This window comes from Pelodiscus sinensis, chromosome 2, assembly GCF_049634645.1.
Source record: "Pelodiscus sinensis isolate JC-2024 chromosome 2, ASM4963464v1, whole genome shotgun sequence".
Lineage (NCBI taxonomy): Eukaryota > Metazoa > Chordata > Testudines > Trionychidae > Pelodiscus > Pelodiscus sinensis.
This window is the reverse complement of record NC_134712.1, coordinates 164,724,484-164,742,094: the sequence shown is the minus strand read 5'-3', so window position 1 is coordinate 164,742,094 and position 17,611 is coordinate 164,724,484. Positions and strand designations below refer to the sequence as shown.

The following is a 17,611-nucleotide window of genomic DNA, read 5'->3' as shown; positions in this document are numbered from 1 at the left end:
AAGGCACAAGTTGCTTTGGCTTTTCCAGGTTTTCATACACAGTCTAAAAATCCTTTGAGCCTGGGACCCTCACTACTCACAGTTCAGTACTTGCTCCTCAGGTGTTTCCAGGTGTGTTGTTGTAGGGCGAATGAAATGTCCCCATGATATCATTGTTCCCCTTTTACATCTTCTTTCTACTTGCTGAAAAGCTCTTTACTGTGACTAGGGTCAAGCAGTTTCCATTGTATAGTGCTATAGCTGAGAGGTTTCTGTTGTATACAGTTCCTGGGGTAATCCTTGTGCTTGGGTGCATTTCCTCAATAAGCCAATAACAGTGTTTGGCCTTTTTGCTGTTGTACCTGAGAGCTTGTTTGTGGGTGTTTCAACCTCATAACTTGTTTCAGTAACACATACATAGCCAAACTTCATAACATCACATACAAAGATAACACGTATTAATGTCTAGCAGATCTAGACTTTTAAAATGATATCTCACAAGACATACTTTGTGCAAACATATCCTAATTACATGACGGTGCTGAATTTTGGCATGTGAGGGTTAATCCTTAAAGTGATTCAGACCTAGGAAGCAGGGAGCCTTCCTATTCACACTTCCCTATTTGGATCATTTATTTAATTTCTTTACCAGTCATATTACATTGTTTAAAAATACCACTGATTGTTATCTGCTGAAGATGTAATAATTTATCCAGTTTTACAGCCTTGGTTGTATCTGAGAATCAGAAATGTAACTTTTCTATAAAGCTGTCAGAGCCATACAGCATATCAACATTTGTCATTTCTATTTAATATGGATAGCCACAGTATTTGCTAAAATGTTTTGGGAAAGAGCTGCATATGAGTTATAAATGTGAGCTTTCCTGTAAATGGAATTTTGTCATTTCAAATGAGTTATCTATATTAAGTTATCCAGAACTGAGAAGACAAGAAGACTGAGACATAGTTCATCAATCATTAGATCAGTCCTTTGCCTGAGGTATTGTAGCAAGAAAAAGCTATAAGCTCACATTTCTTTTTGTGGAAATGTATTAAAACAGTACATCATCAAATCCAGTTCTCACTTAATTTGTATGTTCCTAATCTCTCTCTCTCTCTCTCTCTCTCTCTCTCTCTCTGTCTCTCTCAGGTTACCATGATGGGCATATTGTCATACGGTGGTTCTGGGCAGCAGTGGAGAGATTTAACAATGAACAGAGACTACGGTTACTGCAGTTTGTCACTGGAACATCTAGTGTACCATATGAGGGTTTTGCAGCCCTTCGAGGGAGCAATGGGTTACGGCGTTTCTGTATAGAAAAATGGGGGAAAATAACATCTCTTCCTAGGTATGTCTGTATTATGAATAAAATCTTAAATGCTGTGGGGAAGATGAAACACAACACTTCATTTCAGTGTTTCTGGCAATTAGTTACGGTGTATACAAAAGCAACAACAGACAAGTCTCAGATCATCATGACACAGCATTGAACCCCCAATTGCACTCAGTGAAGGCTGATTTCTGCCTTAAGTTTGTCCACTGACGGACTTGCTCTCCCTTGAAGAAGCCTTCTCTCCAGGTGAGAGCTGTAGAACCATCTAGAACTTTCTGAGCTCTGTGATCCAGAAAAGTAAAGCAACCATGTCTGATGGTGCAGGAATCCTACTTTGTTTATCATGAATTATCTTTATTATTTAATAAGTGTAGGGTTGTTGTTGAGTGCACATAGCAGTCAGAAATATATGAGAGACCTGGTCCAAAATGCCAAAACCTAGACACTGAAAATTAAACTCCTAAGTATACATTTACTTGAAGTTTTTATTTAGATGCCTAATTATGTATTTGTTCAGAGAGGCATATGACCTTATCCGTTAAGCACTCAGGACATAGTTTAAAAATGCAGACGATGTGCATCAATTTAAACTAACTCACTAAATTCTCCTCCCTCAAACAACTCACTTATTCCCCTTCCACTATTTTCTTACGCATGGGGAAAATAATGACCCTTTCCATCTGTCCTTGAACTAATCAGATTAGGTCAGTTAGGTGTTCAAATATGGATTTAGGATCGTAAGTTTGTCTTGAGCTCTTTCATGAACTTAATAAGATTCTGAGGCTCCAGTCCCCCAGAAGTTATGACTATTTCTTGTGCCATAGAAATCTACATAAGGTTACATAAACCTCCAGTTTGCATCTTCATCTGGGCCTGGCACAGAGATGCATGTGGGGTTGCTGAGATTTAATTGTTAGTTCTGGTCTGAATATTTTCACGTTTTACAAAGTATCAAGAAAAGTTCTAAATATTTTGCAAGAACTCAGGGCTTCTTCTTTGATTTCTTCTTCCTTCTCCTGATAGCTGTTTTAAATGTGTGACTCTCCCTTACATATTGGCCTTATTCTTTAGTGATGCAGTGTGTAATTGCACCTGTTTTGTTTATCAGTGAACACACATGTGGTAATGCCCAGGACTTGCCACAAATAGGCAGCATTCTCAGCAAAATCATGTGATGTGAATTTCTGAGATGCAATGATACTTGCCATAGTACTATCTTTAATATGGAGCACTCACAGTATGGCTTTCTGGAAAAAAGTGTGGCTGCAGCAACAGGAGGGGGCTTAAGTATATACCAAAGGGATGATCTATGCTGAAAACTTACATCAACTTAGCTATTTCTCTCAGCGATGTGAAAAATCCTCCCTCTCCTCCAGAAGACATGGTTACTCAGATCTGACTGCTAGTGCAGGCAGTGCTAAGCTGATAGAAAAATTCTTCCATCAACCTACCTGTTGCCTGTTGGGGAGGTGGATTAATTACAGCTATGGGAAAACCTCTCCCATAACTGCAGGGAGAACCTGCTAAGGAAGCAAAGCTGCAGCACTGCAGCTGTGCCTCTCTAGCAATTTTAAGTATAGACACAGCCTAGCATCGTGGACAGGATTGTATTCAGGGTGCCTAGCCTCTCACATCATCATAGCAACACTTCTGTTTTAGCGCAGTACTCAATTAGAGCTAGTTTGGCTATGTACCCTCAAGCTAGGAATTACAGCTTCCAGTTCCAAATATAGACATATCAACAAAATCAGGCTCACTGATGGGGATGGTGGAGGCAAATGGGGCACTTGTCTCGGGTCCCGGAAATTCAAAGGGGCCCAGGGCTCCCAGCCACCACTACTGCTACTACAGCAACAGCAGCCCCAAGCCCATTAAATCACTGCCAGGACGGCTCTGAAGGCTGGGGGTAGTGCCAGTGATACACTCTGGGCAGCACAGAGGTATGGCTGCCCCACCCTGCCCCTTTTACCCAAGGCCTTGCCCCTTTCTGGGAGCATGAAAGGGGGCTCCCTTGCTCAGGGATCCGTGGAGGCTGTCAACTCCCCTGTCAACAGTAGTCAGGACTTCAGAATGGTTTAGGAGATTTGGACTCCAGCAGCTTTATGTTAATCTCACTTATGCTGGTGTGAATCAGGGATAAATCCACTGAAGTCAGCAAAGTAACACTGGTGCAAAACACTGGCATAAGGAATATCAGACCCAACGTGGATTATTTCCATTCTGCATGGGAAAAGGGACATTATTTTATTCTAGTCTACATGTATGTAGCTTGGGTACATATTAGAGATGTGGAAGGTTAACCGGTTAACCTAAATGGGTAATGGTTACCAGTTCCATTTAAACAATAACCGGTGGGGGCTGGAGCAGCTCTCTGCGTACCACAGTAGGGGGCAGCTCCAACCTCACAGTGCTTCTCTGGAGCTGCCTCTGTCCGTGCGGAGTCTGGGGACCCCACAGGCAGGGCTGCTCCAGCAGGGACTAGGAGCTGGGAGCCAGTGGCAGCCCCATTCCCAGTGCAGGGCTGGGAAGCAGCACCCAGCTGCAGTACAGGACTGGGGACAAGAGCCCCACAAGCTGGGGATTGTTCCAGCCGGGCTTAAAGCAGTCCCCACCTTGGCTCCTGCTTAGTTGGTTAACCAGTTAAATATTAGGTCAACCTAACCTTGACAAAGCCCTGGCTGGGTTGATTTAGTTGGCATTGGACCTGCCTTGGGCAGGGGGCTGGACTTGATGACCTCCTGAGGTCTCTTCCAGCTCTGTGTTTCTATGAGCGTTTAACTGATTTACTGATTAACTGGGATTTTACATCCCTAGTATACATTAGAATAAAGGCAGCCAAAGCAGAAAACAAATCAGAGTCATTCTCTACTCCCAGACCACAAGAACGTGACTCTGCAACAGTATCCCATCAGAGTATGCCTAACTCCTACAAGACTTTGCCAATGTAAAACTATGGTTTGTTTTTCCTCCAGACTGCTGTAGCGAATCAAATGAGATACCATAAACTAGGTAACAGAGTCCAAGCACTTAATATTATTTACATTGGTTTCTGTTCTTCAGCCTCAGATTTACTCTCCCTGTTTAATATGGAAGACTTCCCTTTGAAATGCAGCAGTTATACATTGATTTCCAGTGCTTCGTTTTCAGTAACAGTTCCCCATGAGGAAGAATCGTTCTGCTGTTCGGGTTAATAGCTGGATGAAGATCTGAGAAAACTACTTGCCATCTATAGTCTTGTTGAAACAGGGGAAGCTCTTATCCTGTGTTATGCAGATTTTTGGCCCTCGGCCAATTCCCTCCTCGGTCTCACAAGAATTTGACCTTAATTCCCCCACCATACTTCAATGAATAGCAAAAATTAACTTCTAATATCAAACTATATAGTTGTTTAAAACTCAAGAAACATAATTTCACCTGAAATGTATGCACAAAGGGAGCATCTACAAGCACCCTAAATTCGAAATGATACACAATTTGCATAGCACAAATTGTGTATCTTATTTTGATTCTATTTGGAAATAGCTTATTTTGAAATTTGGCGCATCTACACAGCACCAAATTTTGAAATAATGCACTATTTCAGGACATCCTTTAACTCTCGTGGAACGAGGGTTACAGGGATGCCAAAGTAGCACGCTTGTTATTTCAAAAAATATTTCAAAATAACAGGCGGCTTGTTAAGACGTGGGTTAGCTATTTCAGGATACTTCTGGTATCCTGAAATAGCCACGCAGTATAGACATACTCAAAGAGAGGGAAGAGCTTTCTGCTACAACTGCCTGCTAAGAGCTTGATCCTGAGAAGTGCCAAACATCCACACCTCCAGTTGGGGCACACCCTGAAATCCTTACTCTGTTTCTCTTTCACAGTAAGGCAAAACAGTCATTGGACTGAAAGAGAATTCTGCCAAAGTAAGAATCAAATAAGGACCTCAGAGTTTGGCCGGGTGATTTCAATAAGAATTGCAAATACTTTGCACGTGACAAAATCAGAAATTTTGCTTTGTCTGTCAAAACAGAGATTTAGCTGACTTTTCCTTGAGAGTGTCTTTAGTTCTACGAAGTAATTTATAAGTACATGCATATTGTCTGCAATTAGAATAAGCTGATTCTCAGTAAATATTTGATATTCATAAATCATCCCTGTAGGTCTTAAGATATTTATTAGGCACCTATAATCATAATATCTAAAACAGCCATAAAACATTTAAGAAGCCTTTGGTGTTCAAATAACAAGCTATGAACCCATCATTTCCCCCTTTCCTATACATGTATTTGTTCATTTCACTTGTTTTGTTATTTTTAAAAAAATCCTTTGTTTTTCTCCTACTCCTCCACTCTCTTTCTTTCTTGAGTCCCTTTCTCCCCCCTATTTTCCCTATTACATTTCAGTCTAACAGCAATGATTATGGGATATAATATAATTCTATTCAAAGAATAGTTCCTATATTATTATGCTTTATATTCTCATTATGTGTATGTTTGGCAAAATTTCATGCTGACAATAAAATGTTACTAGGACAGACAAATATCCAAGGCACAGATGGATTCAGATATAAGTGGCCATTGGAAAACAGACCCTCCCATAAAAGAAGCATAAACCATTTTTGTTGAAGAAAGTAACCTTAAATCTTCATGTCACTTTTTAAGCAAAAAATTCCAAAGAGGAGCTATTGAATGTTTCCTTCAAAAGAGGAACAAAACTGGATATTTGTATGGAAGATCTAAGGGTATGTCTACACTACCCCGCTAGTTCGAACTAGCAGGGTAATGTATGCATACCGCACTTGCTAATGAAGCCCGGGATTTGAATTTCCCGGGCTTCATTAGCATAAGCGGGGAGCCGCCATTTTTAAATCCTCGCTGCTTCGAACCCCGTGCAGCGCGGCTACACGGGGCTCGAACTAGGTAGTTCGGACTAGGGTGCCTATTCCGAACTACCGGTACACCTCGTTTCACGAGTAGTAACGGTAGTTCGGAATAGGCACCTAGTCCGAACTACCTAGTTCGAGCCCCGTGTAGCCGCGCTGCACGGGGTTCGAAGCAGCGGGGATTTAAAAATGGCGGCTCCCCGCTTATGCTAATGAAGCCCGGGAAATTCAAATCCCGGGCTTCATTAGCAAGTGCGGTATGCATACATTACCCCGCTAGTTCGAACTAGCGGGGTAGTGTAGACATACCCTAAGAGATTTGAAGATTGTGGCTGGGATTTAGTACCTTTCCCTTCCCCTTCCCTTTCCTTCCCCCCTCCCCTCCCACACACACAAAGAATAAATAAAGTGAGAGAAACAAGTGGCCCATTTCTGTTTGCCTCTCACAGTTATGTCAGAAAGCAAGCCTAATTGCAGCTGACAGGTTAGATCTCTTACTAGACAGTGGAGGGTTGTGTGTGCATTTGCTGCACGGCCTTATAAGGATTAAGGGAAGTGGCAAAAGAAGAAGAATGCCAAGAGCTTAAAAGCTTACATATAACTTTTAGAGAGGACACTTAAAAGAAGAGAAGTAGGAGAGGAGACACTAGATTCAGAGATTCGGACCCCTACAGACTGCCAGGAGTTATAACTACATACTGAAAAGAAGAAAGAAGTTTTAAACCATCAATTGACAGTTTTTCTTCCTTCAAGACAAAATTGGTTTAGATTACTTTATCTTGTGTTTTCTTTTAAAAGTGTAGGGGTCAGTTTCATAAAAGCCTAAATACTCTGTTTTTTTGAGTTTGAGTTAACATACTGGCTAAACATGCTCTCATAAATGTCAACAGGCTAACAGTGCTAGCTAGCTAAGGGCTTAACTGAAAGAAGAATGTTTTTTCTCAAAATGTAATTGTCTCTTCCCTTGCTCATGAAGCATTTCCACTCCAATATACACAAAGGGCCGAATACTGCAAAATGCTGAGCCTCTCTTGCCATGATCTGAGTACAGTGAAATCAGTGACAGTAGAGCCTTCTCTGCACACCTTAAGAGGTATTCAGCGCCATGCAGGATTGTACACAAAATTAAGGGGCTGTGACATTACAGAAAATGTCCCTGCCTCTAGGAATCCCATAGCACATAATATAAACAACCAAAGTGCTGACTTGAGTGCCTTGTGGTTCAACTGGAAAAGGAAGCGGTTTCAACTTTTAGCTGCAAGAGGCAAAAACTAATGCCTTCTCAGCTATACTGAGAAGGAACAGGAAAGGTTTATCTTCCTCCTGTCCATCCCCACCCTAAACCAAAATCAGAACTTGCCACTCCATAATATAAGCAGACACTTGACACTCTGGGACCAACACATCCAGCTTGTCCCCAGACTTTGGCCCTTGCACCAAAGAACAGGAAATGATAGCTGGGCCATTTAGGACACCGTAGAAGGCACACAGAAAATGTTTGTCTTTAATTACTGGTATAAAACTGAGCTGACTCCATAGACTTCACTTTACATTAATGAAACAGAACAGAATTTGACCCCAAATTTTGCCTTTTGGCAACGTATTGTATTTTTCACAACAAAGGCATAGAAGTACAAATCTAACTTGCATAGTAGTTGTCCTGAGAGTTATTTAGTTTGTCTTTTTTATTGGATTGTTTGAGGATCTTTTTTCTATAACAGACGTTTTTCGGTTAGAGGACACAAATGTTTAGTTTGGATAAATGTCCAAACATCTCCAGACATTTTGAGGTTTCCTTCCCTTCTTTTCCTCCCCATCACATGACCCTATAATAACCTCTTATACCCTGCTGTTTACCTGCAGTCCTCATCTACATAAGCCTTTGTCTTGTACCAACCTATAATCCGATCTTTGCTCGTATGTCCAACATAGTACCACTAGTATGGCTCTGAAGACGAGCAGTATGTTGTTTTTGCCCTCTGTTCAAATAGTGAAGGAATAACACAAGATTCTTCGCGCTCCAAATGCTTTATGTATGCCACTCAAAGTCAGTTGTGAGTTTTGGACTTCAGTTTTGAAGTATTTTATTTCAGAAAACTGGTAATAGCAAAATTAGTAGGTCTTTGCTCTGAATCTGGCCCAAATGAAGTGACTGAAAATTATTAACATCAGAAGCTTGTTCACTGGCCTATGAGAAATCAAAGAACACTAGAACTGGAAGAGACCTCGAGAGGTCATTGAGTCCAGTACCCTGCCTACACCATCCCTGTACTGTTTGCACCATCCCTGATAGACGTCTATCTAACCTGCTCTTAAATATCTCCAGAGATGGAGATTTCACAACCTCCCTAGGCAACTTATTCCAGAGTTTAATTACCCTGATAGTTAGGAAGCTTTTCCTAATGTCCAGCCTAAACTTCCCTTGGTGCAGTTTAAGCCCATTTCTTCTTGTCCTATACTCAGAGGCCAAGGAGAACAATTTTTCTCCCTCCTCAAAAATGCGTTTGATTATCTCAGTCCAGTTCCCAGTGGACAGATGTCCACATCACAATAAACAGTGTGGTAGGTAGCACTGATCAGCACTTTAGCTGCTAGTCTCAGCAGAGTCCAGTTACTGAAAGGATCAAAGGAACTCAGCCATCCTCTAGCTCCTGAAGAGGGTTAACATGCATTGATAAGGCTTAGTGGGAATGGCTGAAAAACACAAATAAGGTGGAAGGCTAATCATTTCTTAAGCAGAAACCACGTGATTCACACGAGTGAGAAGCAAAAAGACTCGATGATGCATTATCTTGTGAGATGTATTATAACAAGGACTTTAGCAAGGCTCATTTATTTCTCTAACTCCTTTATGTTCCCAGTTCATTTCCAAAGGAAATTGCATTTATTGCATGCTCTGTCAGAGAATGGGCAGCTTACAATTTTTTATTCAGCAAAACTAGTAAAAGCTCTCCTAGCTGAAATGCTGCAGTGCAATGGAGCCTATGCCTCTTGCTATTTCAATTGCCTGATTGCTTTTAATGATTCACCATGGGTGCTTGATAAATCTCCCCTTTCAGTTCCGTGAGTCTCACGCTAACTAATTTGCCTTCAGCCTGTTTTTCTTGAATGGCCTAACAAATGAACAGAAGAGGTTAAGAGAGTGTCTGCTTTAGGAAGGGCTCTTCTGCTTCAGTTCATAGAAAATAACATGCATTAAAAATGAGATCTGGGATCTGGAAGTAAAATAAAGTAATACATTCTAAACATGCCAGGATGCAGATTCTCATAAATCACCATAGTTCCATTGGCTTCAGTGCAGCTCTGCCATTTTACAGAGTGGAGGATCTGACCTCGTGTGGATATGAAATAACATACGTGAATAACACCCATCAACATGCCTAGAGCTTGGGAGGAAAGGAAACATATCTGTGCACTTCCTACAGAGATAAATTAAGCACATTGTGCTGGATTACTAATTAGCATATTGGGGATATTCAGAAAGGTCGGTGTGTTTTCAAAACTAAAAGCCAAATTGTGTTTTTATGGTGAACTGACTTAAACAATTATTAGTAATTTAGGATTGTACTTGGGGCCTCTTCCTACTCCCCCCAAAAAATGTGTTTTAAATCTTGAAGATTTTTGATCACAAGGGTCACTGAAAGAAAAGGAACTCGTAAAAGATTTAGCAAAGCCAGAATACAAATGGAAACCTTTCCCCTGACTCAGGTATGGCTTAAAACAAGAGTTGAGTGAAAAATGGGGACATTTTTTCATGGGAAATGAGTTCCCTATTTTGTTGAAAAAATTCAAAATGTATCAACTAGCTTTGATGAGAAATTGTTTGTAAGAGGGACATCTTAGCGCAATACATAGATTCTGATCTGCTGTATAGCATCAGTCAGAGGACTCCCCCAAAATATACCTAGAGCAGATCTTTTAGAAAAACATCTAATCTTGATTTTAAAATTACAAGTGATGGAGACTCCACACAACACTTGTTAAATTATTCCAGTGGTTAATTACTGTCACAGTTAAAAATGTACACCTTATTTCCAGTTTGAATTTGTTGAGCTTCCATTTCCAGATGCTTTGATCTTGTTATACCTGTTTCTGCTAGACAATAGTGCCTGTTATTAAATATTCATTCCTCATGTAGATGGACTGTAATCACTCAGTCATCATCCCTGACTATGGCGGGGGGGGGGTATAATTTTCACAGAGGGGGCCCTTCATGAATTTTGGTACATGGTCACGGTCCCCTCACTCCGAAGGGGCAGGACCTCACACAAAAGGAGTGTGGCTGGGAGCTACAGAGAGAGAGAGTGGGAGTGTGAAAGAGAGACACTCTGTGTGAGAGACAGAGATTGAGTGTGTGTACCACAGAGATGGTAGAGCGTGTGTGGCAGCGTGTGTGTGACAGTGACTGTGTGTCAGAGCCACAGTGTGGCACAAACTGGGAGTGGTTGACAGTGACACAGAGTGTGTGTGTGTGTGCTGTCTGCTGCTGAGTACATTTCTAAGAGAAGCCATACTCTGTCTCTTTAAGACAGGAAAAGCTGTCCTGTTCTGTTGTCTCCCCTCCTTCCCCATTCTGCAGAAATAGGGTATGAGAGGAAGAGTATGTGTGAGTGAGAGAGAGAGCACACAAGCACTGAAATCCCAAAAGCAGTGTACTGCCTCTTAAGACAGGCACTCCTCTGAGTCGTTTACCATCCATGCTTCAGACTGGAGCAACTCTGCTGTGTGTCTCCCTTTCCCCGATCCCTGCTCTGAAGAGATGGGGTACAGAGTCGGGGCACACCCTGACTTCACTCTCTTACCCTGCTTTGCACAGCTAGCAGGAAACACGTGAGAGCAGCTCCACTGCAGGATGGAGCTAGGTGGGGGAGGAGCAGCTGAATACATGCTGCTGGCTGTAAGTATGCTTGCTCTGCTAATCAGCTGGGTGGGCTGGGGAAAAATGCTTGGCAGGCCAGATCCAGACCCCAGGCCTGATTTTGCTCATCCCTGCCTTATAGTAATATAAATAACAGGTAACATTTAAAACCCACGTTTATAACAAGTGAGTTATAGAAATAGCGTTCTGCTTTCTAGAGACCTTCGTCTTTCAGGCATCCAACACAGTTGCTTTTGTAGTGTTTCCTGTTTTCCCTCTGAACCTACAGTTGTCAGCCCTGTCTTATTACTTCACTCATAGAGCCAAATTTGCCAATACATTCCAACTTGATATCTGTTCTGAAGTGCAGAGCTTAACCAGCCACTTATTCTGGATGTATAACTGCTCTGCATTTCTGGAATAGCACAAAAGAACCTACATGGCCCTGGAGAATCTTACTCTGTGTGAAGTCTGAGGCTTTAATTGTTTAGTGAGCCCCACACTGATGCAGCAGATTCACCCTCATTGCCATATTTAGCTTGCCATATAGTCAAACTAAGCATAAATAGAAAGTATCTATGTATAAATGTATTTTAAATGTATGCTTGTATATTTTTAAAATATCTTCTGGATTTTATTTTATGAAAGATTTATAATCATCTAGAGGACATAAAGTGAACTTCCAACAGAATAAACAAGCATTTTCTCATTAATATATTTGTTAAAAGTAAATAAAAGTTACAACACCGCATTTTTCCCTTTACAGGGCGCACACATGTTTCAACCGCTTGGATCTCCCGCCCTACCCATCTTATTCTATGCTGTATGAAAAGCTGTTGACAGCTGTTGAAGAAACTAGCACCTTTGGACTTGAGTGAGGGAATTCAGGTATTTCTGGTATTTTCCTGGATGAAGATGTCACTTTCTTTCCCCACCGTCGTATGATCTTGGTTTTCCATGTTTTTATTTTTGAAAAACAAAAATCAGGATTGACAAAAGCTGTGCATGAAGATCTGCCTCCCTCTAAGAACTAACCTTCATGCTTTCATCCTCAGTTTCCAATGGACTGCTAGCCTGTATGCAATAGAAAAACAATTGTCTCAAGGTTTCTGTATATCTCCACATACCTCCATTAATAATAATGAAAATATGAATGCAAGTTATGTTACACTTGACCAAATGTTGATAAATGTTTACTTCCACCTACATTGATTAAAAAATAAATAACCTCGTCAACCATTCCAAGCTTCTATATGCCTGTGTCTTCTAAACAAATCCACAGTTCATCTTTCTTCTTACCAGTTGTATTCAGTCCTGGGAGGTGGTCAAGCATTTATTTCATCCATCTGTGTTTTTACTGTACATATCGTCCATCATAGAGATACCTATGAACAAAACTGAAATTTTTATATATGGACTCAAGATCCACATCAACCACATCAGCTGGAACCAGCCCAGACATATGGTGCGAATAAGACATTAAAAAAAAACCTGTAATGCAATGCAAAGTATTTTAGCGATTGCTATGGATAGTAACTTGCCAGTACTGGAAAGAACTTTCACTTCAGACATATTGGGAAAGGCCTCTCTATTGTAATGTTTACCACACAAGAAGCACAAATTTGTGCACATTCAAGAAGGATGTCTCATGTAGCAAAAAGGACAAGGATCCTTTGCCTAAATATTGTACATGACAAAGAAAAGGGGACTAAGAAATGTTCTACTCTTGTTAATATCTTTGGGTTCTGTTTACTGATTCTTTGTTAACTGGTGTTTAAAACACTCCCTTACAAATGAGAAGTATAGACAATCCCATTCCCTATATCAGAAGCCATTTATTTCTTGTCAGGCAGGGTTAACTTCTGGTTGTTATTGGGGAGGGTTGGTTTTTTTTGTTTGTTTTGTTTTTCCCTTTCCTTTATTGTCAAATGCAAACCTCCAGAATCTCAGAACTGGTTGTGCACAGGCAAAGTTCTACTAAATCTGAAGCTGCAGTGAGATTTGTAGCAATTCTTGGAGTGAAATCTGCATGCCTCATTGGGTACCACTGAATTAAAGGTCCAGCTCTTTTCTGGTACCTAGTTGAGGCATCAAATTCTTTAATTTTGCGTCCTTCACCTTCCAGATCCAAAGCCAGAAAAGGCAAGGCACCCAGTTGCATGCTTTTTTGTTATGGGTATTGCTGAGGCCATTATAATCAAGCCCACAACACTGGTTGGCTCCTACATTTAACCTTTGCTGACCTCATTTTCCAAAACTAACTGTGGATTGAAAGTGTTTGTCTTAACTGGGAAAATAGGAAGTAGTGCTTTATTTCTAAGTACTCTAGTGTAAAAGAATACACATAACCAAACATAAGTGAAATACAGAGGATAATTGATATGAGCAATAGCTCAAATGAAATAGATGGCAGTCAGATACCACACCCATCTGTGCCTCTGTTACTATACTCATTGTGTTGTTATGCTTCAGAAAACTGTCAAGTTCATAGACTAATTCAACCGTCAACACATTCTGTTCTTATAAATCTACCCTTCAAAGAATATAGTCAGGCCCAGCCTTTCCATGAGTTTTTACTGACTATCATATTTACTATTAATACATTAATGTGTTTTCTAATCATTTTGAATGATTTTCTTCTTTAGTTGCAAGTTAGTGCTGTACTTATCTTAAGAGTGACAGGTAATGTGCTTCGAAGCAGAAATACTATATTTTGGTGTAATCAACATATTAATTTTTAAGTGCTCCATTAATTCTACTTCACTAATATTTGATGGCCACTTAATAGTATTTTATTGGGTGTTTCATTTAATGTTAGTTAGTTAGTTAGTTAGTTAGTTAGTTAGTTAGTTATTTGATGATAGTCACTGAGGACCCAACTATAGATCAGGATGTTTTGTGTTGGGCCCTGTACACTTGTGTAAAAACACAGTGCCTGTCCCAAAGAGCTCTTCATTACATAGTCATATACTGTGGATGTTAGTTTTGAGAATAATTATGTAACCTGTTTCTTTATGCATCTGTACCATCAGGATGAATTATGTGAGAGTGCGTTATTCCAGGATTTTCACAAAAGCTCTGACTCTCATGCTGCAGTGTCCTCAGCAACCTCGACCCTATTCAAAGGGAGCATCTCATAGTTTGGGTCCCAAAGGCCAAGATTCCTGTTTTATCCCTGATAGAATCATTACAAAATGGCATATGTTCTGTTTAACACTGATACAGGAAAACAATCAAAGACAGATATCCAGCTAGTTGGTCCAAGGTTCACCAAAGAAAACTGTACATCAAGAGCTGTCTCACTAATATAAAGCGGGAGGGTAAAATTGCAGTCTTTAGATAACTGTATAGTTAGAATTTTTTAAATATTTCAAAGCTGTATTTTATTAAAAAAACTATTTTTTGTATCATAATGAAAGATATTTGTATTTGCACAGACAGCGTATAACTTCAGACTGAAACAAGAAACTGCTTCTGAAGTTTTTCTTCAGATCAGGTTTGATATGGGCCATATGCTAAGGTTAGAATAGGTTGTTGGCATCCTCATACTTGGCAGTTATCATGTCAAGCAACTTGGTATTGCAGATTAAGAAAATATATGGCATGATCATCTCTTTTTTTTCTACAAGTATCACAATCTCTGACAAAAAAAACTCCAGGAAGTGCACAGCATGGAAATATTAAAATAAAAAAGCTGTTTTCTCAGATGATTCTGATGGAATCAAAATGGAAATACTCTGCATATTCATGCATCAAAAATAATAGTGAGGGAAATCAAATGACTCTCTTTCTGCATGTCCTCGTAACCCTTTTACAGATGCTCTTGCTAGATTTGTCACCAAAACATTGAAACTGTGGAAAAGAAAACACTATACTTTCCCTTTTTTCCCTTCAGAATCTTCAGCTGATGCTATCCTTTTAATTCCCATCTCTTGATAAAGTCCTACTCAAGTAAATTTCACATATTCATGTCTTTGGAATATCATTTTTATGATGGTTTGCATAGTTAACATCTCACAACAGGAACACTTATTCATTCTATCTTTTCCATTTATTGATCTTTAAAAACACACACAGACACACACAAGAGGAACTGTTTTCCCATGTTCTTCAATTCAAATTCCATTACTTATCTTTATATGAGAGAATTCTGCTCTCTCGTAGGTCTGCATATGCATCATAATCATTTTGATTATTCATGAGACTCATTTATTCTCAGCCCTTTCTCGGGAAGAAATAGAGGGTTTTCGACAGGAAGACTGTTGTGAAGCATATTAAAGATGTACAGAACAATCATAACACATTCAATTTCCTTCATCCTAATTCCCTTCTTAAAACATTGTGTTCTGACATTAAGATAGACAAGATATCAGTATTGATAGACAGATTCTAGGCTTTAAGAAGAAAACAATACAAAAACTGTGTTGTAAAGACAGTCTTGGAAAGAGTGAAAAACAATAACTAACTGATTGGGTCTCAGAATGTTATTTTGTTTTTGTTGTTTTTCTAAAACTCTGCTGAGTTGTTAGCGGTAAAAGCATGAAGAAATATAGTCCAAAACTTGCTTACCAGCTGCTCTCAGGTAGTCCTATTGACTTCAGCAGAATTGCTCATATGAGTAAGTTAGCCAGCTTTTGAGCCAGCAGGAGTACAGCTGCATTTCACTGTTTGAAGGTACTAAATCTGATCATTACTAATTCAGTAGTTTCAGTTTGCAGTGGTTCACACAAGCCTTTTATTCAGGCCCATGCAGGTGTGCACCCCAGGTGACTGCCTTCTAGCGACTGGGGTCCAAGGGCATCACAAAACTGAAAGCAAATAGGACAGGCTACATTTAGTTTTACATAGAAACCACAAGTTTTATAAAGTTATGATGAGAAAATATATTTGTTCCCCAGTTTGCTCAATTGCATATGAAATTTCAATGAACTGTGGTCGAATTGTGAATCTGAAACCTAATCTGAAACCTAGACGGTTTTGGTTTTTTCAGGTTTCATCATAACAACTGTTTGACATAGCCCAGTTGGAAACAGTTGGAGATTGAAATCATCACACCAGGTTGGGTAGGGAGTAGAGAAAAGAACATAATTTGAAAGAGTCAGTTAAGACCTTTGAACAAAAAAATGTTTTAATTATTTTCATATGTGAATATATACTTGAATAGTAGACATAAACTGGTACGTTAAATTCATCTCTGGCGTTAATCCTGCTGATGTGCATGGGGTTCCAGCAAGATGACTTTGGCTTTAGAATTCTTTGATGAATTTATGTTGAAATCATGAATGTCCACTTGGTTTTCAAAGCAACATATGAACAGGGCTTCCCAGTGAAGATTAAACACTTTCAGTCACATGCAGACCGACAAACCTTTCTACAACAAATGTGGTGCTTACTTTATTATCATTCTTGCTGTACCTCAGAGTTTATTATTAAAAATGACTGCAATATACTACAAATCTGGGATAGGTTTTCCAGCTATCACAATGTCCAAAAAATTGGATTGTTACTTTTTCTCTAGTGAGTAATGTAGTCCCTTTGTTCAAGTAGACAGATGCTTGTAGCTAGTAAGTACTAGGTATAGTAAATATTGTACCATTAGCCAAATTCCCTGCAGCTTCCAATTTATCTAAAGGAAATGTCTATTATTGTTTTGTTAAAGACTTCATACAAGTCAATGGCAGTAAAAGTCCTCATTATTGGACTGATTTTGCTTATATTGACAGAAAAATGTCACATGATACTCAGGCTGCGCTTTCTATTCAATCATATCACTATACAGGAATGTCAATAAAATCACTTTGTTATGGCATCGTGTGTACTATTTATTAAAAATATTTTCTTTTGTGCAAGATGAATGTTATTATAATGGGGTAAATTCATACCTGCTGGAGCTCCATTGATGTGAGGAGCTGTGTTTGTATGCACCATCATTGGCACTGGACATATGTCTGCATTGCACAGTCTCTCAAGGCTTGTGTCTTATCTCAGGCTACATCTACACTACAACCAGGATCAACAGAGTGGAGACTGAAGCACCAGCAGTCAATTTAGTGGATCTAGTGAAGAGCTGTCAAATCGACTGCATATCACAATCCAGTCAATCTTTGTACTCTATCCCTGATGAGAACAGTAAAATAAGTGGATGGAATAGTGTCTCCTGTTGACCCTGCATGGTGTAGATTTGACCTAAAGGTAAGTTGATTCCAACTATGTTATTCACATAGCTGGAGTTGTGTACCTTAGGTCAACTTACTGCAGAAGTGTAGACCTGTCCTCAGATTCCCACATACACAGAACCAAAAAGAGTAACTACAAAAATAATGGGGAGGAGAGGGAAGGTTAGCTTCAGCTTCAGTGTCCTTAGACATGTGTGCTGGAGTGTATGCAGATAGGGCCCCATATTGCAAGCCTGATCCCAACCTGCTAGTACAAATGTTTGTTTTATTTGTTAGAAAGTATGCTGAGAAATATGATGACAAACTGCATATCCTTGTATATGTCTCTCTCCTAAGTATACATGACTACTGTATTTTATATAGCTAGCTCTATGTGATTCTTCACCAATTCACC

The 17,611-nt window shown here is 39.7% G+C and overlaps 1 protein-coding gene and 1 long non-coding RNA gene across 4 annotated transcripts in view; one reads left to right on the top strand and one right to left on the bottom strand.

Annotated features, from left to right (window-relative positions):
• The window catches only part of HECW1 (HECT, C2 and WW domain containing E3 ubiquitin protein ligase 1), a 346,449-nt gene extending 331,462 nt beyond the window's left edge, over positions 1-14,987 (top strand). For all 3 annotated transcript variants that reach the window (XM_075921722.1, XM_006124096.4, XM_014574083.3), the window contains 2 exons: positions 1,130-1,328; positions 11,808-14,987. In XM_075921722.1, coding sequence (XP_075777837.1) covers positions 1,130-1,328; positions 11,808-11,919 — 311 coding nt within the window. In that variant the 3' untranslated portion in view covers positions 11,920-14,987. The remainder of the gene's footprint in view (positions 1-1,129; positions 1,329-11,807) is intronic.
• Positions 11,977-16,496, bottom strand: LOC142827262 (uncharacterized). The gene is made up of 3 exons (XR_012901870.1): positions 15,611-16,496; positions 12,341-12,426; positions 11,977-12,115 (listed from the first exon to the last, which is right to left on the bottom strand). It is a non-coding gene; the product is annotated as an uncharacterized LOC142827262 (long non-coding RNA).
• Positions 16,497-17,611: the final 1,115 nt, after the last annotated feature.